General features: G+C 53.3%; 1 protein-coding gene across 6 annotated transcripts; it reads left to right on the top strand.

Annotated features, from left to right (window-relative positions):
• Positions 1-1,162: 1,162 nt before the first annotated feature.
• On the top strand, positions 1,163-26,479 carry KANSL3 (KAT8 regulatory NSL complex subunit 3). 6 transcript variants are annotated; one of them, XM_055820212.1, is made up of 22 exons: positions 1,163-1,473; positions 2,848-3,018; positions 3,794-3,884; positions 4,190-4,375; positions 4,508-4,639; positions 4,974-5,090; positions 5,685-5,786; positions 5,928-5,999; positions 6,315-6,389; positions 7,328-7,485; positions 8,395-8,458; positions 8,958-9,158; positions 9,414-9,570; positions 10,928-11,005; positions 14,226-14,417; positions 16,169-16,253; positions 17,168-17,322; positions 17,744-17,856; positions 18,479-18,698; positions 18,925-19,058; positions 23,323-23,485; positions 25,733-26,479. In XM_055820212.1, the coding sequence occupies exons 1-22, from the start codon at positions 1,166-1,168 to the stop codon at positions 26,308-26,310; spliced, it is 3,552 nt and encodes a 1,183-aa protein (XP_055676187.1). In that variant the 5' UTR covers positions 1,163-1,165; the 3' UTR covers positions 26,311-26,479. The 6 variants fall into 6 exon arrangements, 5 of the variants coding, with proteins under 5 accessions (XP_055676187.1, XP_055676188.1, XP_055676190.1 ...); XR_008750047.1 differs by lacking the exon at positions 23,323-23,485 and adding an exon at positions 20,953-21,072 and having other exon boundaries at positions 1,164-1,473; positions 25,733-25,864; XM_055820213.1 differs by lacking the exon at positions 10,928-11,005.
• The last annotated feature ends 1,250 nt before the right edge of the window (positions 26,480-27,729 follow it).

Here is a 27,729-nt window from a genome sequence, read left to right on the forward strand (position 1 = left end):
GTGTCCTCGTGTCCCCATATCTTCATATCACCGAGTCCCTATGTCCCTGTGTCCCCATGTCTGCATAGCACTGAGTCCCCATGTCCATATGTCCCTATAGCACTGAATGCCCATGTCCGTGTGCCCCTATAGCACCGAGTTCCCATGTCCCCGTGTCCCCATGTCCGTGTGCCCCTATAGCACCGAGTTCCCATGTCCCCGTGTCCCCATGTCCGTGTGCCCCTATAGCACCGAGTTCCCATGTCCCCGTGTCCCCATGTCCGTGTGCCCCTATAGCACCGAGTTCCCACGTCCCCGTGTCCCCATGTCCGTGTGCCCCTATAGCACCGAGTTCCCACGTCCCCCGTGTCCCCATGTCCGTGTGCCCCTATAGCACCGAGTTCCCATGTCCCCGTGTCCCCATGTCCGTGTGCCCCTATAGCACCGAGTTCCCATGTCCCCGTGTCCCCACGTCCGTGTGCCCCTATAGCACCGAGTTCCCATGTCCCCGTGTCCCCATGTCCGTGTGCCCCTATAGCACCGAGTTCCCATGTCCCCGTGTCCCCATGTCCGTGTGCCCCTATAGCACCGAGTTCCCATGTCCCCGTGTCCCCATGTCCGTGTGCCCCTATAGCACCGAGTTCCCATGTCCCCGTGTCCCCATGTCCGTGTGCCCCTATAGCACCGAGTTCCCACGTCCCTGTGTCCCCATGTCCGTGTGCCCCTATAGCACCGAGTTCCCATGTCCCCGTGTCCCCATGTCCGTGTGCCCCTATAGCACCGAGTTCCCATGTCCCCGTGTCCCCATGTCCGTGTGCCCCTATAGCACCGAGTTCCCATGTCCCTGTGTCCCCATGTCCGTATGTCCCTATAGCACCAAGTCCCCATGTCCCCATGTCTCCATGTCCCTATAGCACCGAGTCCCCATGCCCACATGTCCCTATAGCACCGAGTCCCCATGCCCACATGTCCCTATAACGCCGAGCCCCCGTGTCCCCGTGTCCCCCCCGCCCCGCCCCTCCTGGCCCCGCTCCGCCCCGCCCCTCCCGGCCCCGCTCCGCCCCGCCCCTCCCAGCCCCGCTCCGCCCCGCCCCCTGCCTCTCCCGGCCCCGCCCCTCCCGCCCCCTCCCCGCTCCGCTCCAGCCGCCGCGTTTCCCCCGGAGCCGCCGGGGGGCGGGGCCTGCGCATGCGCGCCAGGCGGGGCGGCGGGCCGTGCGCGGCGGGATGCGGCGCCGGGGGCTGTAGGGCCATGTCGCAGCGCGGGGGGGATCGTGATCGCGACCGGGAGCGCGATCGCGACCGGGAGCTGCAGTGGTCGGCGCGGAGAATGGGGACGTCGTTGCTGCTGCAGCTGTCGGTGCACGAGCGGGAGCTGGACCTGGTCTGCCTGGATCACAGCTACGCCAAGCCCTGGAGCGCCCACCCCGACGCCAGCGCCGCCCGGCCCACCCGCATGCTCTTCCTCACCCCCCGGCGGCAGCCCGGCACCGCTCTGTGAGCCCGGGGGGGCGGCCTGGGGGGCGGGGCGGGGGGCCTCTGGGCCCGAGAGGCCTTTGGGAGGGCTGAGGGGGTCCTGAGGGGTCTGTGAGGGGAGAATGGCCTATATGGGGGCTGGGGCTGGGTGCTGAAAGGCCTGTGTGGGAGCTGGGGGGGGTCCTGAGCTGTTTTTGAGGGGAGAATGGGTCCTGAGGGGCCTTTGGGAGGGCTGAGGGGGTCCTGAGGGGTCTGTGAGGGGAGAGTGGCCTATATGGGGGCTGGGTGCTGAAAGGCCTGTGTGGGAGCTGGGGGGGGGTCCTGAGTGGTCTGTGAGGGGAGAATGTGACCTGAGGGGCCTTTGGGAGGGCTGAGGGGATCCTGAGGGGTCTGTGAGGGGAGAGTGGGGCCTGTGGGGGCCTATCCTGTGTGGGGTTGGGAGGGGGTCCTGAGGGGGCTGTGAGGGGACAATGAGCCCTGTGGGGCTGAGAGGCCTGTGTGGGGGCTGGGGGGTCCTGAGGGGGCTGTGGCACTGAGGGGCTTATGTGTGGTTAGAGAGGGTTCCTGAGCGGCCTGTGAGGGGAGAATAGGGCCTGTGTGGGGCTGGGGGAGGTCCTGAGGGGTCTGTGAGGGGAGAGTGAGGGTTGAAGGCTCAATGGGGAGGCTGGGGAGGGGTCTTGAGGGGCCTGTGAGGGGAGAGTGGGGCCTGTGGGACTGAGGGGCTTATATGTGGCCGGGGGGAGGGATGAGGGGGGAATGGGGCCTATGTGGGGCTGAGGGGCTTATGTGGAGACTGGGGGTGGTGGTCCTATGAGGGACCTGTGGGGTCTGTGAGGGGAGAGTGTGGAGCAGGGAGTGTTCTGTGGGGCTGGGAGAGGTCTTGAGGGGTCTGAGGGGAGAGCGGGGGGCTTGTAGGACTGTGGGAAGTCTTGTGGGGTTGGGGGGTCTGTGAGGGGAGAGTGTGGGGCAGGGGCCTGTGTGTGGGGATGGGGGGAGAGGGTGGGCTGAGGAGACTAGAGCGGGTTTGGGGATCTGTGGGGAGCAGTATGGGCTGGGGGAAGGTGGGGGGGGCTGAGCTGGGGGTCTTGGCTTAGCACCGCGGGGGTGGGCTGGTTTCACAGCCTTGGTGCCGGCGTGGGAAGGGGGGTTTTGGCCAGGCCTCAATGGTTTGGTTTAGGGTCAGGGTGTGGGGCTGGGGTCATGGGTGAGTTTGGGGTGACGGGTGGAAGTGCCCTCAGAGTCGCAGCTCAGGGCTTGGGATTCAGGGGGCTTCCTGAGTTCAGACCGGGAATAATAAGATACCTGGTTATGAAGCTCAGTGGATTTTAAGCTTTAAAGCACGGCAGACCCCAGGGCAAGCAATCTCCTTCTCTAAAGCATAATTATTTCCGACAGTGAAGCAGATATCCCCATCGATGTCGAGACGGTGACGCCCACACCCGTGCCACTCTATGACAACCAGAAGGCGCGCAGCGTGATGAACGAGTGCGAGCGCCATGTGATGTTTGCTCGTACAGACGCGGATGCCCCTCCACCGCCGGACGACTGGGAGGAACACGTCAACAGGTAGCGCAGGGGCAGCAGAAAAAAGAAATTTGGGCGCTATAAACAGCCACCTGTGGCATGTTGTGGGTGGATTTCTTAGTGTGACTCGATAACACAGTGACGTTCCTGAACTGAATAATGTTCAAAGAAAATGAATTCTTGTGTCCAAATTCCTTGTCTGCCTGCTGTGAAAGCTGTTGGATTTGATGGTAGAGGCTGGCCCAGCTGCTGAACCTCTCCCACACGCTTCCCATGAAGCAGTCTCCTCTGTTGAGAGGAGATTGGGACAGTGAGTCGTCAGATTTCACGTAGATCCTCAATTCCAGTGTCAAAAATTGAAAATGAAGATATACGTAAATTCCAGCCAGTCAAAAACCCTTCCTGGAACTGTAGTCAAGCCTGTTTGCAGTCTTGTCATTATAAGGAATGTCTGTTTTGATGTTTTTTTTCCTGGACGGTTTGTTTGAGAAACATGGTGATAGCCTGTGCTAAAAAGAGTAATTATTTTGGTCTTATTTATTGCTTCTGCTGTTACTTTTGTCTTTCTGGTGCTTGGATGTTTGCCGACATGCCCTAGTGACATCTAAAAACTAGAGTTTTTTATTGAGCAAGCCTGCTAATTACATCTGCTGTAGCAAAACCCATTTTGTCCATAGCTGTGAATCAGTTCTTGAGGCTGCGATCGCAGCTGACTCCCAGCTGTGCTGCTGATGCCGACTGGGAACGGGCAGTGGCTTGCAGGACCTGGATGTCAGTGTAACAGTGACCTGTGTTACCTCTCTGGTTTTCTCGACAGGACGGGTTGGACGATGGCCCAGAACAAGCTATTTAATAAGATTCACAAAGCGCTGCAGTCTGACCGGCTGGCTCGCTTGGCTAACGAAGGGGTAAGGTCTTTTATTTCCTATTTCGCTTTCCAGCAGAGTCTCTGCCTGTGTGTGTTTATCAGTCTTTACTAATAAAGCCCAGTTTGAGTCAGGATAAAAGTTCTGGTCTTTGAGTTGCTTAGTCTTTAAGAACTGGGCAGCTCTGGGCTTCTTTGAGGCATGATTTTGTCCTCGCTGTGAGGATTTTGGTCTTTGCTTGCTGCCAGAGGACTTTGGGCTGCCCAAGCCAATACTTTCCTGTGGCTTGGGATGCACGTGGCATGTTTGATCTTTCCCATAATTGTATTTCTTTTTTATTTCCTTAGGCTTGCAATGAGCCAGTCCTGAGGAGGATAGCGGTGGACAAATGTGCTCGGAGGGTCCGCCAAGCCCTGGCTAGTGTGAACTGGGACACCAAACTGATCCAGTGGCTTCACACAACATTGGTGGAAACGCTCAGTTTGCCAGTGCTGGCTGCTTACTTGGATGCTCTGCAAACGCTTAAAGGAAAGGTGATAAAAGCAGTGAAAGAATTCGCTATCACTTATAATATTCTCCCTTTATAAAGCTTGTTAAAGGTTTTATCCTTTTTCTTTGAACTGGCTGTGTGCATTTTCTCAGTCGTTTCTGGCCTCTGGTTTCAGATCCCCACCCTGATTGACAGGATGCTGCTCTCCTCCACCACGAAGACGGGGGCAGCAGGTGCTGAGGCTCTGTCTCTGCTGCTGAAGAGACCTTGGGACCCAGCAGTGGGTGTCTTGTCACATAATAAACCCGTGAGTACCTCTTGGGGCTTGCAGGGAGCAGGAGGCTGGTGTCGCATCAGCTTTATTTTTCCCATCCTTCTGCTGTCCTCTTCCTTCCACCTTTGGCTTGCTTCCTGGGCTGTTTTTTCCTCCTGCTTTAGACTTGCTCAGTGAGGGGGACTTTTTTTCTGTTGGACACATTCCCCGCCTTACACTATCCTGAGGTGGCTTTGGCTGGCAAAAATGTGATTCATTAATGAGCTACGCGAGATCTCTCCTGCTTTGTTGTGTGGGCCAGGCTGGGTAGCAAGGTCTTGGGCAGGGAAGTTGCTTTTCCTTACATGTCTCTTGTTGAACTTCGTAGAGTAAATTGCCTGGTTCCCCCCTCATCCTGATTGCTTCCTCTGGACCCTCCAACTCCATGTTCCCCACTTCTCGACGGCATCGATTCTGGCAGTCGCAGCTTTCCTGCTTGGGAAAGGTTCGTATGGTCGGTTTTGAAAGGAGAGAAGTACAAACTAGCAGCTGTGCTAGGCTGCAGCTGCTGAGCTGCTTTTTACAAGCCTTCAGTGCACCAAAATACTTGGCTCTGCTGAAAGCAGAGGCTGGCATCTACCATCTGCAATGTTTACCGTCTGAGACACTGCACAGGGGATGAAGTTGTGCAAATCCCATCTGTCTGGGGTCTCTTGCTGACCAGAGTCTTCCATCTTCAGCAGTTTAGATGGTATCATTAACTGTTACTAAGGATCGATGAGTTTTCTGGTAGGAAGAGTTTGGAGGAAAGAGACTATAGGTCACCTTAGTCCTCTGCCTGGATGGTCACACACATCTTAATTAAGATGGTAGATTAATGTGGGTGTATAGGAGCGAGGTGAGTAGCAGAGGTGGTCTTTGTGGGGAATTCTCATATTTCCTCTGTTTTTAATAGTTAGAAGTGAATCCTGGGGGCCAGAAGGAGAGAGGAAGCACAAGTTCATGCATAAACTGGTTTCAGTCCGTGCTAATTGTTGTGGGTACCTGTTGTCCCCAGTAATGCTGCCTCTATTAATCCGTCTTTCATTTCCAACCACAGGTGATTCCCATCGCCACCCACCTGTTGAACAACGGCAGCGGGGTGGGCGTGTTGCAGTGCCTGGAACACATGATCGGGGCGGTGAGGGGCAAAGTGGCAGAGGTAAGAGCAATGAGTGTATCGGGGAGCTTTTGCTGCTCTCTTCAAACTAGCCACCTTGCCTGTAGGTGCTGTGCCACCCCAGTGCAGCGTCCCTTTGTCTGTCCTTCTTCTCCATCCATGTCTTTTGTTTTCCTCCTGTAGATTCACAACCATTTTTCTCACAAGCCGATCATCCTGATTGGGTGGAACACAGGTGCCTTGGTGGCCTGTCATGTAAGTACCTGATTCCTTTGCATCCTCTCAGAGCCCACTTGGCAGCTTTGGTTCAGAGCTAGATTTAAATTACTATTACATTTAAGGCTATATCGGGGTTGTTCCTGTCCCTTTTCTCTTTCCAAGGCCTGGCTTTGAGACAAATAACCTTTCTGGTTTTGGGGGCGTAAGCAGTTTGAGTAATTCGATGTTTCTTTCCCACTCTTTTGATCCACAAAGCAAGGTCAAAATAGGGAAGATATTTCTGTGCCTGGCAGAACAGCCTTCACACCCTCAGTGCACTTCAAATGCTGACTTCTTGCTTTTTCTACCCAGGTTTCAGTGATGGAGTATGTCACTGCAGTTGTGTGCCTTGGATTCCCGCTTCTCACCATTGATGGCCCCAGAGGGGTAAGGACCAAAGGGAGGTGGATCCATTTAAAGAACGGAGGTTTTTTTTGGGGGGGTGGTGGTTTCTAATCTCCCTAGATTGTTTCATAGAATCGGGCTTGGAAGTCTGGTGAGAACTGAAAGATTTTTTTTGAGGGGTGTCTGTGTGATTTTTATTTGGAGGGGGGTGCCTAGCAGGTGGGACTGTTGCATTCGTAGTAGGATTCTTGATGCCCTAGTAGGTGCCCGAAGTCCTGTGTTTGCTTGTCTCTGCTGTGATGTGTTTTTGCAGCTCCTTTCTGCAGTCTTATGTGCAGGTCTCTTGTTAACTGTGTCATTTGGCACCAGAGAGGACAACTTGGGTGATTTTTATGGAGCCCAAATTGCTCCTTTATTAGCTGACCAGTGTGTGACGGGGTTGGGAATGATTATGGTTGTGCTAATGAAATGGCTAATTCTGAGGATAGCCGAAATCTCTATAAAAGCTGTATATATAAAAAAATGTATAAATTTGCTGGAGCACAGTGTGGTTCTAGAGCAGGGTTTTCTTCAGGGCTCGGTACAGCTGTGTAAATCCCATCGGGGGTCACCCTTTGTTGGTGGCGCTTCAGGTTTATCCTGGGTTTGTGTGGCAAAAGCTTGGAAGGAGGAAAATGCGGTGAAATAGGGTTTCTGAGGGGGAGGGCATCAGCCTCGGCTGTTAATGAGTAACAGCACTATGTACTCATTCAGCTTTTGAGCCAGTCCTTCTCATGAGATATTTAAATGAGTCACACAGTTTATACTCCTTTCAGGACACAGGTGGCGTGTACCGGGATCACGTGTGAAGCGCTGTCTGACCCTGTGGCATGTGCCTTCCCTTTTGGGAAATCTTCATCTAATTCAGGACGGTGTTTGGCTCCAAAGGCTCTGCGTCCTGGATCAGTCTTTCTGGATTACAGTTCTCCTTGCTCTTACAGGATGTTGACGACCCCCTCCTGGAGATGAAGACCCCTGTCCTCTTTGTGATCGGTCAGAATTCCCTGCAGTGCAACATCGAAGCGATGGAAGATTTCCGGGAGAAAATACGAGCCGATAACAGCATGGTGGTGGTTGGAGGAGCAGATGACAACCTCAGGTAACACTCTGCGAGATGGGTGCTCCCTTCCCAGCAACACCGGGCAACATCTGAGTGTGCTGCGTACAAAAACTCACCCAAATTTCGTATTTGAAACTAGATGGGAACTGCATAAAATGCTGCATCAAGGTCAGCTTTGTTATTCAAAACCTGGTATGTTGGATAGAGGGTCAGTTTTCTGTGATAAATCAGCATTGTTTCTCCCAGCGGTGAATAAAAGATCCAGGGTACAGTGTGGTGTGATACTAGAGCAAGTTTTGGTTTTCATGCCACCCCTGGCTCTGGAATATGTTGCTTTTGGAGGCTGTGCATAGATTTGGGGTCAGGGAGGCTGTAAAAGCCTTGCAGGAAACAAGAAGCTCTTAAGGTTTCACTAAACTGTGGGGCATGTTCTCCTGTCGTAACTTAGGCGCGTTTGGAATAACTGCACCAAAAACCTGAGCACGTCTTGTACGAGAACAGGGTTGGCCTGGTGCTGGCGCTGGACCCGTCAGCTCAGACAAGGTTTTGGAGCATCATATAAGTCAGAAACTTATAGTAGGGATAATGAGGAAAGGAAGAAACATAAAACTCTGATACTGGTCTGAAGACAGAGCTCGGAAGGGGAAAGCAACGTCGTTTTGGCTTTGCAAAATGCTTTGGGCTGCTGGGCCTTTTTCCTTGTCATTGAAGTTTTGTCTTGGCACTTCCGAGGGATGAATCTCATCTTTCCAGTAGACGGTGCTCTTGGGTTGAGAGCTGAGGGAGCTGGCTTTTCCTCACCCTGTGTCTAACTGGATGGGGGAGTGAGCTTGCTGCTACTTGAATCTTACTTTTAGGTGGAGAGTGATGTTGTGTGAACATGGAAAACCAAACGTGTTGACTTGCATCTGTTTTGTTGTGGGCTTTTTTTTTTTTTTTTTGTAATAGGATAAGCAAAGCCAAAAAGAAGTCTGAAGGCCTGACCCAGAGTATGGTGGACAGGTGCATTCAGGTAACCACAGAAATCTACCTTTTCTACCTCAAATCTATATAAAAAAAACCAGACTCTGTGCTGAAATGGCTCACTGACAACAACCTTACTGCCAGGATTGGTTGGATTGAAGATAATCTGTCTCCTGAGTGGGATTTTGAAGCCGAGGAGAGACGTGAGCTTTCTGGTAGTGCACCTGAAACAAAGAGCAGTTTTCTAAGTCTTCCAGGACATCTGCCTGGGGGAAGCAAGCGGTATTTTTGGGAGCACTGGAGAAACCATTATGTTTTCTTTCCCGTGTGTCAGAAATCAGTGGAGTGTGAGCTTTAATGAGAAAGCCAAGGTCTCTCTTTAAGGGTCTAGGGTTTCTTTTTGCAGAATATTAAACCTAGAGAGCCTTATCCATTTTTCCCTTTGGGAATCTTTCGTTCTTCTCTTTTTTTTGTTTTGTTTCAAGCTGTGAAAATCAGTTGTTCAGAGACCTGCGCACCACTTAGTCTATTTGTTTCATCCTTCCTAGGATGAAATAGCTGACTTCTTGACTGGAGTCCTCACCCGAGCAGAGAGCCACTCAGGCTCCGATCCCCGGGACCTGGATGCTGAGAAGAAGAAGAAGCCGCGTGATTCAACCAGGAGGGATCTATCGTTTGACTTGCCGGAAAGAGGCAGCAGGCCCACCTCGCCGGCAGCCAAAGTGCCCGCCTCACCTTCAGGCTCAGAGGTGGGAAGCTCTTTCTGGGATAATTTGAGCCGGGGAAGGCTGAGGTTGTGTTGTACCACTGAAATATGTGGCAAGAAATGTGGTTAGTGTTGGAAGAGGGAGGTGACAGGATACGGAGGGGCTTGTGGGGGGGCAAACGAACCTTCAGAAATAGATCTGCTCCAGCAAAAGGATGTCAGTGCTACACGTTGCTACGCTCAGGGTTATGACCCAAGGGAAACGTGGGGGTAAGAGGTGTTCCTTCTCTTCGAGCAGGACTTATCCAGCGTCTCCAGCAGCCCCACTTCAAGCCCCAAGACTAAAATGGCTGCTGTGTCCTCCATCCAGAAGCCCAGCCAGATCGGCACCACGCAGCTGCTGAAGAGGCAGGTGCAGAGGACAGACACTGTCCTGACGCACAAACAGGCACAAGGTAATGCCCTGCTGCTTTTCCAGCCTCTTCCCTCTTGGCATCTGCATTTTTGGTCCTTTATCTGTCGTGACGTGCGTAGGTTTTTGTCTTCAGAGTCCTGTCTTGAATTCCAAGCCTCCCAGTGGCAGCTTTCTTTACAGCTCGGTCCCCTATCACTGTCATCCGAAGGCAGCAGCCTGTGGAGGGTTGAAATTAGATTAGAAATGGTGTTTCTGCAGCTTGCGGAGCCTTGCTGCTGTTCAAAGTGGGAAGGTTTTTTCACTTGTGCTGGCTGATCAAATCGCCACGTAGCCGTATTCTTAATCCTCTTCCGAGCGTGAGCCTGGTGTCTTGTATCCTTGGAGGCTGCTTGGGAGGGAGACTGAAGGTACTTGGGAAATGGCTGAGGGTATCGAATTGGGACTGAAACAGTGGGGCTTGGGTAATTACAGAGTCATCTTGCATCAAATGGCAGTGGAAAACCTGCTCTGAATAAGAATCCAGCTTGAGCTCTGGGGGTTTTTTTTGTCCTGTTAGATGGTGATTAAAAGCCTTACGGTGCAGCTTCCGTCTGATTGTGAACGCTGTGAATGTAGGTAATGGTTTTGTTGATGATGATCTCTTCTGGCAAGTATCAGCGGCACCTGGGGAATAGTTCTTCATCCTCCCTTCTCTCCTTATTTCTTTGCTCCATACAGACCTGAACAGGCTTCTTGTTGTCTCCTGCAACAATGTGACCCTCCTTATTCTCTAAAGTCTTTCTCGAACTCAGGGGTAGGCTCCAGGGGCAAGTTGAAGCTTGGATCTCCCTTGATTTCTCAGACCACGGACTAAAGACATTCCTTTGTTGTTGCAGTTGAGGGAGGAAGTTTCTGGATAGCATGTGGGAGGCAGGAGGGGGAGGGTCTGTGGAGTGGGGTGTGTTGTGGCTGCCTTGTTTTGTTAGGAGTGCTGCTGCGCTTCTGGCCTGCCTTTTGTGGCCGTATTCAGGGATGTGCTGGCTGACGTCTCCAGCCGCTCTCAGCTTCTCAGTGCAATTGCTCAGTCAAGCTGGCCGTGCCTCCTTCCCTGGGCGCTGGAGCTTGACCTTTTCCCAATGGTTGTGGGGCTGGAGAGGGCTCGTGTGGTTGGGGTGCGCTCTCTGGGAAAGCTGGGATGATGCCCTTTCTGGTGTCGGATGTGCTACGCTGCCGTCTGTCCAGACAGGAGGTCGGTGTGTTTCCATTGTGCCCTGTGGCTGGATGAGTCATGTCTGGAGCTCTCTGCCTGCCTGCCTGCTCCAAGGTCTCTGTCTGTGGGTCGCAGTGGTGTCCCTGGAGTTCCCTGTCCCCCTCCAGAGCCGGGCTGTGATACTGTAATTCTCTCTGATTCATTTCAGCTCAGTTTGCTGCTTTTCTGAAACAAAACATGCTGGTGAGGAAAGCTCTTCCTCCTGGCACCTCTTCATGTCTCTTTGGTGAGTATCTCCTCACTTCTGTCTCCCTCCTTCTCTCTATCTCTGCTATCTTCTTTCATCGTCTTCCTCTTCCCTTGCATTGGTTTGGGGATGTGGCCCAACGTGTCCCCTTGTCCCCCTGCTTTTTGCTTTCTCGTTGCTGTATTGGAAGCTAAAGCAAATGGTCCACTTGCCAGCTGAGAGCGTTAACTTCCTCTGCGATCTTCCCCTGTCCCGGTAGGTAAATACTGTGCTTCGAGCCATGTAGTCTGGCAGCCGGTTTGCTCTGATGGACTAAAACTTGGCGGAAGATGCGGTGATGTTTTTTCGATCGTGAATTTAACCCTTTCCCGTGCTGGGGCTGAGGAGGGGATCTTGAGAGACCATGTGTGTGTTGGGGGAGCATCCCGAACATATGGAGCAGCAAAAAGGGGCTGTTGCTGGGAGCAGAAACAAGGGATTTCCAAGTGACTTGGAAGGGGCAGATGTAGACGTGTAGAGCCATGTTTCTTGGCCAGAGAGAGTCAGAGGAGAGCAGAGAGGTCAGGGAGAGGAATGGCTTTGCGAAGATGGCGATGTGGTGGGAGAGGGATGCTGTCTGGACCAGGAGACATGCGGACATGAGCAGTCTTTAGCCCTGTGGTCTCACATTGGGTGCAGGAGCATGCGGAGAAGTGAGCCTCGGTGCGTGGGATGCTCTGAGGGTTAGGGATCGAGGGGCAAGTTCCACAGCGTATCTAAAGATGGGGTTTGTCATCTTGAATGGCAGTGACTGTGTGGAGCTGGGATTGGGAAGAAAAGTTGAAATCCCAAGCTTTGGGAGGCTGCGGTGTCGTCACGTGAGCTGTCAGTGTCAGTTCTCTCTCTGGGTGACCCCAGGGTGCTAGGAGCATTGATGTGGGTGAGAACTGCCTCTCTGAAACACCACACACGCTGGTGCTTTTAACTTGATGAGGCAAGCGCTGGAGGCGAAGGTATTTTGGCGTGCAGTGTAGAGACTCATACAGGCTTCTTGCTTGTCCTGAGCACACATGAGGTGTAGTCCAAACTGCATGCATACAGCTGTGGTAACGAAGTCCTGAGGCAAGTATTGGCCCAAGCTGGTTGTTTTAAAGGTTTCTTTCTGCCTTGAGCCTTGTTTTGTGCTCTCCCCTGTGTGATGAGGTGAGCCTGGGAGCGCTCGTGAAGCCTTGGGCTTATCCGGAGTCCTCCCACCCAGCGTCTGCTGGGAAGAGAAACCACAGTGGGTGTTTCCCTGCTGGTGGGGAGACGTGGAGAGGCTGGCATCAGCCTGCCCTGCTTTTTGATAAGATCAAAAGCCGATTAAAATCTCTGGGCTTATTATCAGCTGCCTGAGGTGCAAGGTAGGAAGCCGGGGCATGTGTGCCACGTGCACTGGGAGTGTTTTGAATTGTTTCGGGAGCTGGTGCTCCTTCTGAATGCACAGCCAGCCCTTGGTGGTGGGGGTCTGTGTGCCCCTGTGTGAGCAGAAGCAGGCTGCGCTCTCGTGCGGTGGGGACACAGAGGGACGTTGGGTCACTGCTTGCCGATGCTTTGAGGGGCACCTAACGCCACTGCCTGTGCATGTGCCCTTTCACTGTCCTGCTTGGCTGGTGGCATTTTTTTGGGGGGTGGGTGGGGAGGGGGCTTTGGTGCCTGCAGTCTGTGCACGCCTGGTGAGGTCTCTCTGGATGGTGATCTGGACGATGCATGTTTGCAGGTGGGTGGGGGGCACGGGAGCGTTGCACGAGTGTCACGAGTTAACATGCTCCAGCCACAAGTCTGGCCTTCGATGGCAGGCCAGCAAGCTTGTCACTTGTCTTGGGGACCACAGTGGCCCCAAAATGTCTGGAGTCACCTGAAATTTAGGGATTTGGCTTCGTTCTTGTCCTACACCCACAGTTCAGAGGTATGTAGGTGGTATGCAGGGAACATATAAATACATGTATGTATATATTTATGCGCACATGCACATTTATATTGATTTTTGTATCAAATATCCATATCTAGATATATAGAAATAAAAGGTACATACGTTTTGGCCGCTAGGTGGTTGAATACACAGCTTAGATGCTCAGGACCATCTGTAAAGAGGGAGTTAGCTGGCTCGGCAGCGGTCTGTGGAAGCTCCTGATGGAGAGGGCTCTCCGTAGGTTTGAGCAAAAGCCTTTTCCCCTTGCTGCAGATCATGGCAGCACTTAGGCATAGCGGCGGGTGCGCTTCTGAGCACGGCCAGGCCGCACACACCATAGCGGGAGGCAGATCTGCACCCTCATTTCGACCCAGTCTAGCAGCGTTTCAGGCTGGGGCTGGATGATTGTACATGCCAGCGGTGGGAGATGCGCGGAGCGTGAATGGGCAGGACGTGCCAGCTCGTGGCTCTGTTTTGTTCCTGGGCTGCCCAGAGGTGCTTGTCGTGGTTCCTCTGCGCTTTTTGATAGCCCTGGCCCCGGCAAGCTTGTGCTCTAGGCAAGATGGAATGAATGTGATGGTCAAGGACATGGCAGCAAAAGAAGCTGCTGGCGCAGAAGAAAAACCTCAGCTCATGGGGTGTTTTTTTTTCCCCCTAGTACCAACCAGCGTAGGTTATGTGGGGGCTTTGCTTTGCTGCAGCACCTTTTGTGCTCACGGCTGCTTCGCTTAGTGCCTCTAAGAAACCTGTACACTTCAGTCCAGCTCCTGGAGGGCCGGTTAGGAGCGCTGGAAGGGATGTGCCAAACGACAGGCATGCCAATACCTTTGCTGGTGTGTTGGAGGAGCAGGCGGGCTGAGCTCTAATCCCAGCACTGGCAGCGTGCCTGCATCAGCTTTGCAAATCTCTGCACCCTCATCCCTTCACCTGGAAATTAGGGACGTTGGAGGGGCCCGATGCCGGGATTGATGATGCTGTGCTTTGAAATGAAAAGCGTTTATGTGGAGATGTGATATCGCTGTAGACGTCCATTTTCCTTCGCTGCACAGGCAAGACAGACTTTGTATGCCATCCTGCCTTACCTTGTGAGTAGCTTAAGCTAAGTTCCGCCCCTAAGACAGCAGCTCAGGGCACGCAGAAGTCAGCGTAGATGGTGAAAAGGAGAAGCGTGGGATCCTGGTGCATGGGAGATGGGCAAGGCTGGCATGGAGGGAGCTGTGGAAGTGTGCATGGGCATGCGTCCCTTCTCCGCACCTTGGCACAGTGGAGCAGCACTGACCTCGAGGGATCGGCCGTCAGTTTTCAAAAAGCTACTTCTGTGTCCCCTAGTTCCAGTGTCCTCAGAGCACTCGGAAGGGGCTGAGAAAGATGATGTGCGTATGCAGCTGAAGAGGCATCAGACCCCCAGCCCGACCCAGTGCACCAAATCCTCCAAACGAGCCAAAATCAAGGTGACCATTGTCTCTCACGGAGATGCTGCTGGCGTGGGGAACGGAGCACCCCTCACCACCCAGGCAGAAAGTGAGTTGCGATTGCATAGCTGCTTTGTAACCAGAAAGGGGGGTCGTGGCTCTGCCCAGACCCGCTCCTCTGGGGCATGGGGAGGGGAGGGAGCTATGACTTCTTTTTGCTTTTTGTTTTTTATTACTATTTTGTGAGGCGTTAGCTGCAGGAAACAGATGGAGGCTCAAGGTGTGAGTGACTTGGGGATAGCCAGGGAAGCGTGGGGGCTGACAGCACATAGGAGCTTGGCAGGAGCTTCTGTTTTCCATAGCCGTTGGAATTGCACGCTCCAGCGAAAAGCTCAACCGTAGCCTCAGGAGCTGCGAGGCGAATTTTACACCTTCCGCTGAGGCATCGAGCCGCTGCTGGAAGCAGGATGCCGGTCCTGGCGGACCCCTTGCTCCAAGTAGGTCTTGTGCGTCTCCGGTTCTGCTACCCACTCCTGTGCGAAGCTCTCACCTGGAACATGGGGATGACAGCGATGTTCCTCCCTCTGGAAGACCTTCGCGTGTTCAGACTTCCCGATTCAGCTGAGTGCCCCGCTCTGCTGATCCTGTTTGGGCCCGAAGTCTGGCATGATACGCTTTTGATACGCATATAAACAAATACCAGCTCCTCTCCTGCCGCTGTGGCTGGGAAAACCCACTGTGCCACGCGCTGCAGAGGTCCCTGCAGTCCAAGAAGAGGTGATGGGCTCGGTCTTCTTCCCCTTGAGCCTTCGCAAGGGAGGCTGAAGGCTTTGGCTAGTGTCATCCTTGTACCTAAAGGATGTTGCCTTGTCGCTGGCTGCGCTGGCATGTACGTCTTCCTCGTGGTGAGAGCCCCAGATACGTAAAGCAGTCGCTCGTTATTTGCGTTAGCTCGATGCAGTGCAGGACTGAAAAATCAGCGTTTCCGTTCTGAGAGGAAATTGGTGGTTTTCAAAGCTGAGAAATAATTCTGCTCCTTCCGAAGCATCTCTCGGTTAATTTAACAGTTGAACTGTGAACATGAACTAATAAATACACACTTCTTTTTTTTTTTTTTTTTTTAAGGTTGCAGTTTAACTTCTGGCAGCTTTGAAAAATCCCTGGTTTCTGGAATCTTTTTTTTTTTTTTTTTTTTTTTTTTTTAATTTTTCCAAACTTTACTTCTTTTCACAGAAAGGAAATGAATTGCAGAAGTAAACATGAACCAAACCAAGAATTCCCTCTTACCGTGAGCAGGAGGAATTGCACAAGACAAACGCAGTTGTATCCCAAAACGCCGCAATAAACAAATATTGTGACTCGTCGCATCCCTGTGTATTTTGTAAAGTGTCTGTAAAGAATGCTTACAAAATCAATCGCTAGCCACCAGCCAGATCGGAACTAATCGGTTGAGGTGGTAGACCTGTGCCATGATGGACTAGGAGGAGGGGATTAGTGGAGATAAATGTTTAGGGGAGAGATTTGCATTTGGTGGCGAGGGCCTGAGATTTCACTGCTTACAGATTATTATCTTTTTTAAGCCGATTCCTTCAATCTCACCTGTCGTAATGCTTCCACCACGGCAACTTTATGGTTTTTATTCGCACCTCTGCTCCGTTTGATACTCCCGATCTCCCGTAGCGTGGTGACTGGAGTGCGTGTTTATGGCTGCAACGGAGATTTCCTTGAGAAGACGCTTTGTGAGCAGGATGAGCCCGTGGCCTGCAGCGCTGTGTCTGTGGGTAGTTGTGTGAGAGAGGGGGAATCCCTAAAGACTCCTGGAGGAGAGAGAGTGAGATTTTTTTAATTTTTCTTTTGCAGTTGTTGCTGGAAAGCCGGTCCCCATGGCTGTCGGCCAGTCTGTGTCGAGCGCAAAGGAGCTGTCAGGACTTCTCACCGCCCCCAAGTGAGTGCGACTGGGTTTTTTTATAAGTGGGGTTTTTTTATAAGTTTTTTATAAGCTGTGGGTCGCTTTGACCAGCTGCCGATGGGAAGCACCGCAACAGGGCGATTTTGACATGTGGAGCTTTCTGATATCTCGCTTATAACTGGAATTTTCTGAAGTGCGGGAGACCGTTAGGCTCCTGAAAACTATTTGTCAAGAGGGAGCCGAGTCAGAGAATGGCAGAAACAGAAGATACTGCAGCTGTTGGGCTATATTTCTATATTATTTTCCAAATCCATGTTTGCGTATCAGCATGTCTTTTGAATGATTTTGGTGTCTTTGCCAGAAATTCAGTGTTGCTTTTAATACTTCCCTTCATTCCCTCTGACAGTCAAGCATTTTTTTCCAAAAATAGGAGAGAGAAGCCTCGGTATCAGCTCATGAAGTTGATTTACTGGCTGTAGGGATTTCTGCTGGGAAATGAATCTGATGTTGACATCTCACATCACTGTTTTACCTTTTGATTAAAACTAAGCTTCGGAGAACTGGACTGTGGTCTGGGAGGGGAGAGGAAAAAGAGCTGTTTTCAAGTAGAAAGTAGGTTTTAAACAGAAAATGCATCACTACAAAAGTAGATTGCTCTAGCGTAGGGTGACAGCCCTTGCAGCACCTAGGTAGGTACACACATATAACAAGCTCAATTCCAGTTTGGAAATAGACGGATTTTGCCATAGGTGCTCCTTGTTCTAGCTGCTGCAGTGGGTGCAGGGGAAACTTGTCTTGCTTTGGGTTTTAGTAGCTTGTCAACTCCCTGCCTTATGCTTCCGGGAGTCCTGCTTGGTTGAATGAGGCCAGTGACAGCTCGCTGTCGAAGCCATCTTGCATTGCATCTGCATAGCTTTCATCGCTAACTGGAGTCTTTCTCTTCTTTGTAGGCTGAGTTTGGCAGTGGAATCCTCCTCCACAAGTCCTGCTCCGTCTGCCGTGATCCCCAGCAGCACGGCGCCCAGCGCTTTCCATGCCCTGCAGAGCAGGCTGGTGGCCAGCAGCACCCACTGCATGCAGGCCCAGCCAGCCAGTACCCTCCAAGGTACCTGCCTCTCTCCGTGTCTCTCTTGTGAATGTAAAAGGTAAACCAGGTTCAAAATCATTTGGTGGATCCTCTGTCTTGCGTTCCCTGGTTGCTTTGGGTTTGGCTGAGGCAGCGTTTGTAGTGCCTTGAGCCTGCGGAGATCCAGTGGGATGCTATCAAGTGAGGCTGAAGGCGCAGCAGGTGACCTGTTAATTGTGTCATTTGTGTGTAGCGATACCCTGAGATAACAAACCCGACGTCCTCTTGCCTCCCAGGTTTCACAGCCAACCTCGTTGGTAGCTGCAGCAGTGAAATGTGTTGGGCTGCGTGTGTAGAGTGGTTAGGAGGAACAGTTCTGCAGACACCTGCCGTACGGCAGACCTGAGATTTCACGCTGGTGAGCTCTCCAAGCCTGATTTTATTCTTTACTTTTTTTTAGGAGCGGCATCTGCCAGCAGCCTGTTGCAAGGGTTGAGCTTCAGCCTGCAGGACATCGGGACAAAGTCATCAGGCCTTCCGGCCAGCGTGACTGCTGCTGGGCCACCCGTGCAGGTACGTGGCCTGCAAACATCAGAGATCCCCCTCTGGAGGGAAGCTGCGTGGAGGATAAAGCGGTAGGAGTTGGAGGGAACCTAGACAGACTCTGTTTGCTCCAGGACCACAAAAGATGAGGGATGGTAGGTGTGAACCGCAGCTAAATTGATACATCCAAGCCTTGGTGGTGTGCCAGGGGCTAAGGATTCCCCCAAGTGGTATGAAGTCTAGGAAAAAAGGCTGTGGGAAGTTGTTTCTAGGCAGCCACCTAGAAGATGCTGAGGAGGAGTTGGAGAGTGGACTAGGGGAGGATCAGCGATCTTTCTGCTTGTTCTTCTGGGAAAACACATGCCTGTGACCTGCCAGGCAGTGCCTCTCATCCCGTCAGTTGGAGTCGACCTCATTCAGAATGGGTGGTGGCTTCATTTGAAGTGGAGCCCCAGTTTCTCCCAGTTATTCTTTCAAGTTGGAACGGGTATGTGCAGACTGGAAGGGACAAGTTCTTGCCTTTAGACCTACTTGTGGCCACCAGCATGAAGTGTGGAAGCTCTGACCTTTAGCTTCTGTGGGAGGGAGAGGCTCTGCCGTCCCGGCATCCCCTTTCCTTCCAGGTGCTCAGTACTTCTGCTTCTCCCTCCAGCCCTCAGCTGTGAAGACTCCAGCGCCTATCCAGAACCTGAGTGCCATAACCACGGACACCGGCACAATCGTCCGCACAATCCCGGTTGCCACCTCTTTGTCTCTGGGAGCCTCAGCGAGCGGCAAGTCCACGGCCATTCACCAGCTGCTGACAAATGGGGGACTGGCGAAGCTGGCCAGCAGTCTCCCTGGCTTGGCTCAGATCTCCAACCAGGCAGCAGGTAAGGGAGAAGGGGGACAGGCATGCGAGGCAGCATCCCATCACCCCAAGACCAGTGTTTCCAAAGCTTATTTTACCTTTGAGCCATAGCTGTGGACAGCTGCATGTGCTAGTAATTTCGGAGCAACTGTCTCTAATGGGAAGACGCCTCTGACGCACCCCTCGTTGGTGAACGTGGCCTCCACAGTCCCCGTGTCTCAGGAGTGACTCGCTCACGTGTTTTCTAGGCTTGAAGGCCCCGACGACCATTACTGTGACACTGCGTGGGCAGCCCAGCCGCATGACCACGCTTAGCCAGGCTGCGATGGGGACCGTCCAGCCTCAGCTTGAGGAGCAGCCAATGCAGACACAGGCACCTCAGGTAATTTTAGGCATTTTCTCTGGAGAGAAAGTGTCGGCTGCTGCTCTTCTGACCTTTTTCTGACCGTCACAGTCAAGGGCAGATAGAGCTGTCATGGGGAAAGTGTTCTTGGTCACATCTCTTGGATGTGATGAGCTTTGTTGCTTTGAGGCTGCTTTGGAGCCTTGCAAGGCGGCGGTTCAGAAGACCCAGGTCATCTTCGTGTCTGTTAGTGGCAGGGTCGATGCTGGCTGGCACGCTCGTACTGCACTGAGGGAATCTCCAGCTAGACTTCGAAAGCTGACATCAGCGTGGGAATTGTGATTGAAGCTCCAGGTTTTCTTGGCAGTAACAGGTTTTGGTGGGAGGAGGAAAGCTGCTTGTAGAGTGTCTATCCCCTGCTTATTCAGGCGGGAGAGTGGGTTGGCTGTCCTGTCTGGAGCCATTTCTGTCTTGAAAATGCTGCTCCTGACTATTAGACGCCTGGATGTGAGGCTGGGATGTGTGGATGCTGGGGATACCGTACTGTTCCCTTCTGCAGGTCCCCAACTCCGGTTCTTTCTCGCTGCCTTGCTGTTGAAACCAATTTATGCAGTGCCGAGCGTGTGCTCCAAGGTTGTATCTTTTGATACGGATCTCCTTTTGGAGGTGGATCACTGACAGTAGGAAAAGCTCTTAGTACCTGGCACATGGTGAGAGGACAAATAGTATCTCAGGGATCCTGGCTGCCTTCCTGCTTCCTGGGTTAAGTCTTGGTGCGGCTGAGTTGAAGGCGTAAGGTGTCAAGTCAGGGGTTTTTTGGTGTGAATGTAGTGGTCTTGGGTACTGTGACATGGACATCTCAACCCCGAATCCTGCAGGTAGCAAAAGGGATCAGTTTACTGCAGGTGTAGTCTTGGGCTCTGTCCTAAACCACTGTCAATTTTGAGCTGGATCCATCAATGTCAGGGTAGAAAGGTTGGCTCTGACTCCCTGCACAGGATGGTTGGTCAGCGGTGACTGTGATGTGCCATCAGCAAGGCTGACCTAAGCTCAGGTGGCTTCCCCGTGGTCCCAGCTGCGGTGCTGTACAACACACAGGCCGCTGCTTTGTAGCTGCTTTCCTGGACACAGGGATGCAGGAAGAACCAGGCAGCCCAGGCCTGTGATCTGCGGCTCAGGGCTGAAGGAGGCCTTGCAGGAAAAGGGCTGCTGGTTGCCTGGGTATGTACTGAGGGGTAGAACTGACTGTCCGGCAGATGCTGGCTGTAGTGATTTGAGGCAGGCATCTGCAGGGGGAAAGTAATGTGGAAATCAGGTCAGCAAGCTTCCAGAATGACAAATCCTGCAGCCTGGGCAGGTGGACGAGTGTAGAGCGTCCAGTGGGGATCAAGCTCCAGTTCCCGACAGGGATTAACAAACTGGTACGGTGGGCTGAGGATGCCAAGACCGCTCCAGATTGGCAGGGTTTGTTTATTGGTGTGGGTTTTTTTTTTTTTGCACGCGGTTTTTCTACTTTTGCTAGCCCTAACACAGGCCCCGGGCAGGTGAGGTGGTGTAGGAGAGGCAGGGCAGTGTTCGCTCTGTAGTTTTGGTCCCTCTTGCTGGGTTGACTTGAGTTGTGGGGCAGTATCGTGGAGGCAGGGAGTGTGCTTCTACTCCTTGCTGCTCTCTGCAGAGGCTGTTTGAGGTTGCTTGAAGCCCTGAGGCATATTTAGGGAGGCATTATCCTAAAGGTGAAGGTTTTGGATGCAAGTTGGGTAAGTATTAACAGCAGCAGCCATAAATCCTTCATTTATCCTGTGCTGCTTTAGAGCTGCTATTGCACCACCATTGCTGGTAGTTCCCGTGCGGAGTCCCAGTTTACTGCCGGTTAAAGCTCAGATTTGGGATCATCCACGTCCTTCCTCCCTTGACTTTTCTGTGTTTCTTTCAGTCACTTGGCTAGCACGACAGAGCCTGCGAACACTGGCAGAGCTGAGCTTAGAGCCGGCTAAGGTAGAGCTTGAAAACACAGAGCTAGTGACACTCAGTGCACATCCCACCTAAGCAGCGGGTGAGTTGCTCTCGATCTGGAACTCTTCATCCATGTTGGAGGCAGGTTTTGTGGTCTTCAAAAGCCATTTGATGAACCATCAGAACCGGTGTGCTTTCCTTTGCTTCCTTCCTCACCCCTCAGAGACCCTAAATACCCAGCAGAACGGTAGTTGCGCAGCGTAATCAAACTGGGTACAGATCGACGCCAGGGTTAACGGGTTCACGCACGGGTTAATGTTTGAAGGCGGTGGCACTTCAAACTGGATATTGGATCCTACGCTGTGACTTTTACCTACAATGCTGAGCTTGTGTGTTCAAGGTAGGGCTTAATTGTGTGGCCGGCTGCGAGAGTTGCTTCAAAAGCAAACTGAAAGCTGGCTTTTACAGGAAATGGAATGAGCTGTGTGTTTTTGTAACTAATTATAGCCCTTGACATCAGCTCGTGTGTACCTTTTAGCACATGGGATTACGTAATCTAGCAGAGCTTCCTGTAAAAGAGCAAATTTACAAAAGGCTTTGGAGGCTAACGCTGAGGGCTTAAGCTCCTGTGGTTTCAGCAGTAGCCAAAGCTGTTGTCGGTTGGGTTCCCTTTGAAATTCCAGCTGACGGCTCCAGTGTGCCTGTGCAGGAAGCGTGAAGCCCACGCATCGGCTGTGCGCTGTGATTTTTTAAACTTTTGGGGGCTGGGGCGATGCCTGTAGCAGTTGAGATGCAGTTTGAGTGGGTAACTCTTTTCCTTCCCCCGTGGGCATTAAATAGGAGGCAGAGGACTTGAGGAATCTCCCTGGGGAGTTTGGTACAAATGCTTTCTGGGAGTAGCAGAAGCAGCAGCAAGAGCGTTTGGGTGGCTTTAAAGTGAAAATAGGAGCAAGCTTCAGCTTCCCTTTTCAACAGAGTACTCCGCAGTGCTTTGAACATTGCTTTTTCTAAGGGTTTCCCCCCTGCAGCATATTTATATCCTGATAGTAGCTCCAGAAAGTGGAGGGATGGCAATTGTTTTCTGCTTAGTGGCACAAAGATCTGTGCAGCAACAACTGGAGCTGCAAGCTGAGGCCACGGTTTGAACTTTGGGTAAGGGTCTCCCACAGGTGGCACAGGGCTAGAGCTCTCACTCCAGCCCTTGCTGCTGCCCAGAGCCGGCAGCTGGTGGTGGATGTGCTGTAAGCAGGCAGTAACCATCTTTCTTGTCCTGAAGTCTGACCCTTTTAACGCCCAGCAGGGCCAGAAATATTAGTTAAAGGTGATGGAGCACTGTTAAAACTGCTGCACAAGGCATGGAAAAGCAGGCTGTGACCTGCATGGGCATCGGGTACTGGGGGGATCAGACTGGAGCTTCAGCAGTACTGGTCAGCAGCAGTGGAAAGCGGGCAGGTTGGCTCCGAAGTCTGACTGAAGAGGCAGGGATCTGCTTTTGTAGCTGGAAAAGCTGCTTCAGAGCTTGAATTTTGTCAGCTCAGGGCTGTGAGGGCTCCCAGGGAGAGCACAGGAACGCGTGCGGTTGGCTCTCCGCAGTGTCAGGTTGCAGATGCACTGAGACAGAGTTGTGGCAAGTGAACGGACCCAGAGGCATCTGAAGAACCCCCCTCGCGTGGGGGAATTTCCAGGTATCCCACTGGAGCCTGTCGGTGCTCTCCAGGGTGTGCTGCTATCTGCTTTAGGATACAAATCCAAACTGCCCAGTCGTTCCAGTGTCGGACGTCTGTGGATGCTGGTGCTGTGGAACCAGCTGGTTCTTGGCAGGGCGGCTTGTACACCTTTCTCAAGTGAGAGGGAACCTCCTTGACGCAGAGTATGGTGTGTGCTGTTGCAGTTCTTGCTGGGCTTTCACTGGTGCCACTGGTAACAGCGTGTCATTCCTGCAAGTGGGTCTACACGGTGCAGGAATCATTCTTGAGCTCCTGGCTGTTGCTTTCCTGTTGCTGCAGAGGTAACAGACGCGGGACTGTTGTTCCCTGGCAGCCAGAAGTGGGGACGGAGCCATCCCATTCTGCTCCAGAAAAAGGCAATCGTGCTTTTAAAATACAGATCTCTGGGGATTTTCTCTCGGGATGCATTTTTTCTGGAGCTTGGTCATGACTGGTCGGAGTGAGGGCCAGGCTGGAAGAAGCAAGGAGAGGGTGTGCTGTGATTCTTTTTTTGTTAGGTGAGGGCTAGCACAGGTCTAGGAATGGTTGCAGCCCCCCAAGGAATGGTTTGCGGCCCCCCGAAGATGGTGTATCCTTGGCAGCGGGGCACTTCCAGTAGCTCTCCGTTACTTTAACCCTTCCAGGCTCCAGACGGTGCTGTTGGGAACCTGGCCACCCCAGCTACCAGTGCCACCTCTCCTGGCAAGCTGCTGTCTCAGATGGATCTCAGCAAAGCCCAGGCTGGCGCAGAGATGGCTCCCGCCGACCCCGCGGCACACCTGACCGCCGCCGCGGCAGCACCCGTAGGTGAGGCGCATGGCAGTCGTGGGGCGCGGGCAGCCGGCCTGGGGACCGGAGCGGAGGCCGGGATGGAGCCATGCCGCCGGGTGATGTGTGCGGAGTCACTCCGGGGAATAGCTGCCCAAATGCTGCTTATTTTTAATAAGCCCATCACTGCTTTTTTTTGGTTTTGCCTTTTTTTTTTTTTTTGGTTTGGTTTGGTGGTTTTTTTGGGTTGTTTTTTTTTTTTTGTGGTCCCTCCCTCCCTTTAAGTTACGTTCTCCCGTGGTTTCTTTGCACAAGGAGTTTTGGCTCAATGCAGCCGGTTTTGAGCATCTGACGAAGAGCAGGGACTTAAAACTGGAGCCCAGACACAGGAAGGAATATCTGCAGTCTGTGTTTAGGGCCCTTGTCACGCGCTTGTAGCACTAAGCACTCTCGTGCTGCCCCCGTTTGTTTACCTTGCCTGGGGAGAGCAGACCCATCCGCTTACAGCTAAAGAAATATTGCAGAGCCACTACCCAGCCAGTAAGTAGCCTCGGATTTAAAAATAAAATCGATATAGCGCAGCAGTGCATTCGGTTACATCCCCAAAGGCTTCTGTACCAAAGAGCCCGCTGCCAGCCGAGCCAGTGTTTTCGTTTTCTTCGGTCCAGATGATTTCCAAGGAGGGTGAGTGGGTAGTCCGCACTCGGGATTAAGTCCAGTGGGAGCTGTGCCAGTTCCCCAAAGGGCAAATGAGGCAGCTCTGCAGCGTCTGTGCTTTACCACGCAGGCGGCTTTCCTTGCAGGCGTTAACAACCCGGCTACCCACCCTCTGCAGACCCTCAAACTCTGCTTTTCTCCCCCAGGACTCAAGAGGTGCAGAAGCACCAGGCTGAAGTCATAGTCTTCGTGTTTTTTCTTGTTCCTTTTGTTATTTGGCATGGCTAGTGGATGAAGTTACATCTGTGGAGAACTTCACCTGCTTTCACTGGAGGTTTGGGCTGGATTTGCGTCCAGCTGGGAGGACCGGTTTGTAAGAAAGCCGCTGGAGCAGCAGGGCGGACTGGGGTGTTAGCGCAGAAAATTTTCCAGACTGTTTCATGGAGCGGTTGTTGCTGATGTCTAACAGCATCGTGTGTGTGCCACTCCCCCAGCCTGCGTGGGGGTGGCTGGAGTCACCTGTCCCCACTGTGCTCCTGCCCTCCTTGACCCCAGGGTGGGGGGGTTGGTGGTCCCATCCTGGTTAGACGGTCGGTCGTCGTCAGCCTTTGCTCCCTGGCCTCCCCGCTCGAGGCACTTCATTTCGGGGAGTTCCACGCTGCACTGGCGGTGGTCGCGAGACGCTGTCACTGCTGACATGTGTGAGGGACGCTGCGGTGCATCTTTGATGCTGCTGTATCGGAGAGATCCGGTGCTGCGCGCCAGGTGACCCAGCGCGGCTGGGCCTGCCGCTTTCCGCTCCGCTCCTCGGTGCAGGCTCCTGAGGGACCCAGCGAGTCACAGCTTTGGGCAACTGCAGGAGCAAACCGTGGGCTGCTCCGGGCTGGGGTCTTTCTGGCCAGTGTTGTCCTGAACCAAGAAGCGGCTCTTCGGGCTTTTTCCCACCCCTTGAGCACGTCTAAACCCAGCGATGAGATTTCAGTGAAGTCTCTTTTCTGTTGCTCTCTGGGCTGTGGCTACTGCAGATGCAGCAAGGGAGCAGGTTTGGACAGGGTAACCACCACGATACAACTTCTGCCATTGTCTTAGAGCATGGAGGGCTTTGTTTCACAAAGTCTTTCAGCTGTCTCCTGGGGTGGAGCATGAGGAGGGTCTGAGCTCCTCCAGTGCTGCTGGTGGGATGGAGCTGGAGATGCCAGGAATGAGCGGGAGCTTGCCTTGAGCCAGGCCGCAGAGAGCAGCGTGAGCTCGGGGGAGAAATCACGAGCTCGGGGACGAGGCGATACAGAGCGTGCTTGGCTAAGGAAGACCCGTGACACCCTGTCCCAACAGAAGGGGACTTTCTGGGGGAGAAGTTCAGACACTGAAGGAAGAAAGGGGTGTACTTGGGGAATGGGAGCGGTCTAGGAGGGGAGAGGTGCTGCTGGTGCCCAAGTTCAGCCGTTGTGGTTTCCTTGCCGAGGTATGACAGCGCTGGGGTTTGTTTTGGGGTCCCACTCTGGAGAGTGGACAAAGCCAGGTCTTCCTCTTCGGTGTGAAAGCCCGCAATTCTGCTGCCACAGCTGGGGGCTGCAGCCCAGGGCGGGCACCACGTCCCCATGGCCACTGACCATGCTTTCCTCTCCGCAGTGACCACCACCAGCCCCATGAAGACACTCTACGTCATGTCGGACGCCAAGCTGTCTGCGCTTACCAAGTCTGTGATGGGTGAGGCTACCTCTGTCCCCCTCAAACTGCCAGGCATCCAGCCTTCCTCCTCCTCCTCCTCTACCAGCTCTCCCACCGGTGCCGTCACCTTCACCACCTCCCCGCTGGCCAGTGCCCCCAGCCCTCCCGGCAGCCTGGTACACTCAAAGGTGGGACCTGTCCTACAAACCGCTTCCAAGACTGTCATCCTGACCTCAACGCTGGCCACGGTGAAGGGCGACGGAGCCCTGGGACACATCGGGGAGAAGGTCAGCCTGACCAAGAGCGCCACGGCCCTTGGCCATGCTCTGGGGACAGTGGAGACCCTGGGGAGGGTTCCCTCCGTGGTGGACGACGGGAGCACCATCATCCACGCCAGAGAGGCTCTGGCTAACAGACACTTGCTGTCCCAGGGTGTGCTGCCAGGAGGGGCTGGCACCACTCTGATAACGCTGGGCAGCAGCCTGGCCAGCTCCTCCATCATCGCCACAGCGGGGCCCACGCTCAGCCAGAAGCCGTAGGGACCCCCGGGACCCTCGGCTGCGAGCGGCGCTTCAGGAACGCTGGGCTCTGGGTGGGAGAGGAGCAGCCCTGTGGGCACAGGGGGCCGGTTCAGGCTGGAGCAAACCGGGGGGATGTTTTTTCTGGTTTTGTTGTTGTCTAATAAAACTTTTTTGGGCGTTTTGGTTTTTTGGGTTTTTGGGTGTGGTTTTTTTTTTTAATGGTTCTTCTTCTTTCTTACTGACTTCATTGCCCACGTCCCTTCCAAAAGCCGCTTTGGTTGTGGCCCAGCCCTCAACTGCTTTTTTTTTTTGTCTTGCTGTGAAGGTGTGGAGGGACAAAGCAGCCTTGTGCAGGCAGGGAAGGATTGGTGCTGGGCAGCAACCAGCGCAGCTCCTCCTGCCTGTGCCCCATGCCGGTACGTTCCTCCTCGGGCTGGAAGCTCCAGCTGATTCCTGCTACTATCGGGAATATTTATACTTGCTGAAAAAGGCTCAACTTAAGGCTCAGGGCAGATTAGACTTATTAATATTCCAGTTGTGTTTGTGTCAGCAAGCAGGGGTAGCGCCGGGCAGCGTGAGCTTGAACCAAGGGAAGCACCAGAAGGGGCGACACAAAGGTGCTGAGCCACTGAACAGCTGCCGAGATGACAAGGTGAGGCCAAATTCGGCACCACCAAGGGTGGTTTGCCAGGGCTGGGGACGAGTGTTTCCCCCTGGGACCGCTTTGCACAGGACAGAGCTTACAGCTGTGAACTGGGGGGGGTGTCTTTTTGTGGTGATGGGGGCTAATCCTGACGCTCTGTACGTTTCCATCCCGTGCTGCGGCTCTGCTGCGCCCTGAGCCCCTGACTTGCTTCCCTGGAGAGATGCGGGGTGTGATGCAACCTCTGCTGGCTGCGATGTTTTCGGGGAGCACGATGCTCAGCAGACGAAGGCCCGTGGTGCTGGGACGGCCCGTGCTCCCCCCAGGGCAGGCACGTTTCCCAAATTTCCGCTCACTTCCTCATCCTGCCGGCTCATGAGAAGATCCTGGGTTTGGCTTGGCCGGGACAGCACCCACCAGGGCAGAAGCAGGGTGTTTGTCCCAGGGAGCTCAGGACCAGAGCAGAATAACCGTTCTGCACTTTGATAGTTGCGTTTGCTCATTGTGAGATGCCGGGAATCCCGTCCTGCCCCTCCTGGGCTGTGCCCGCACCGCTCCGGCTGCTGTCTGGCTCTTTGGGGACTGTCCCACTTTGCGCCGCTGCGATGCTGAGCTTTGTCAGCACCCCAAACCCTGCCGAGCCCCGGGCTTCTCTTCCCTTTTCCCTGAGGTTTTGTGCGGGGAAAAAAAATCAAAACCAGCAAAATACTACTTGGCTGGCAATCTGGATTCAGCCCAGGCAAAGTTTCCTGCAGGGAAAGCTGTGGGTGCGGAATGACCTCGAATCCCAAGGC

This window comes from Falco peregrinus, chromosome 17 (assembly GCF_023634155.1).
Source record: "Falco peregrinus isolate bFalPer1 chromosome 17, bFalPer1.pri, whole genome shotgun sequence".
Taxonomy (NCBI): domain Eukaryota; kingdom Metazoa; phylum Chordata; class Aves; order Falconiformes; family Falconidae; genus Falco; species Falco peregrinus.

Bases quoted from the DNA above. Each gene is read 5' to 3' on its own strand.
- KANSL3 (XM_055820212.1), top strand. From the start codon at position 1,166: ATGCGCGCCAGGCGGGGCGGCGGGCCGTGCGCGGCGGGATGCGGCGCC. The intron at 6,000-6,314 runs GTAAGTACCTGA...TTTTCTACCCAG, and splicing joins GTGCCTTGGTGGCCTGTCAT to GTTTCAGTGATGGAGTATGT. The intron at 23,486-25,732 runs GTGAGGCGCATG...TCCTCTCCGCAG, and splicing joins CGCCGCGGCAGCACCCGTAG to TGACCACCACCAGCCCCATG.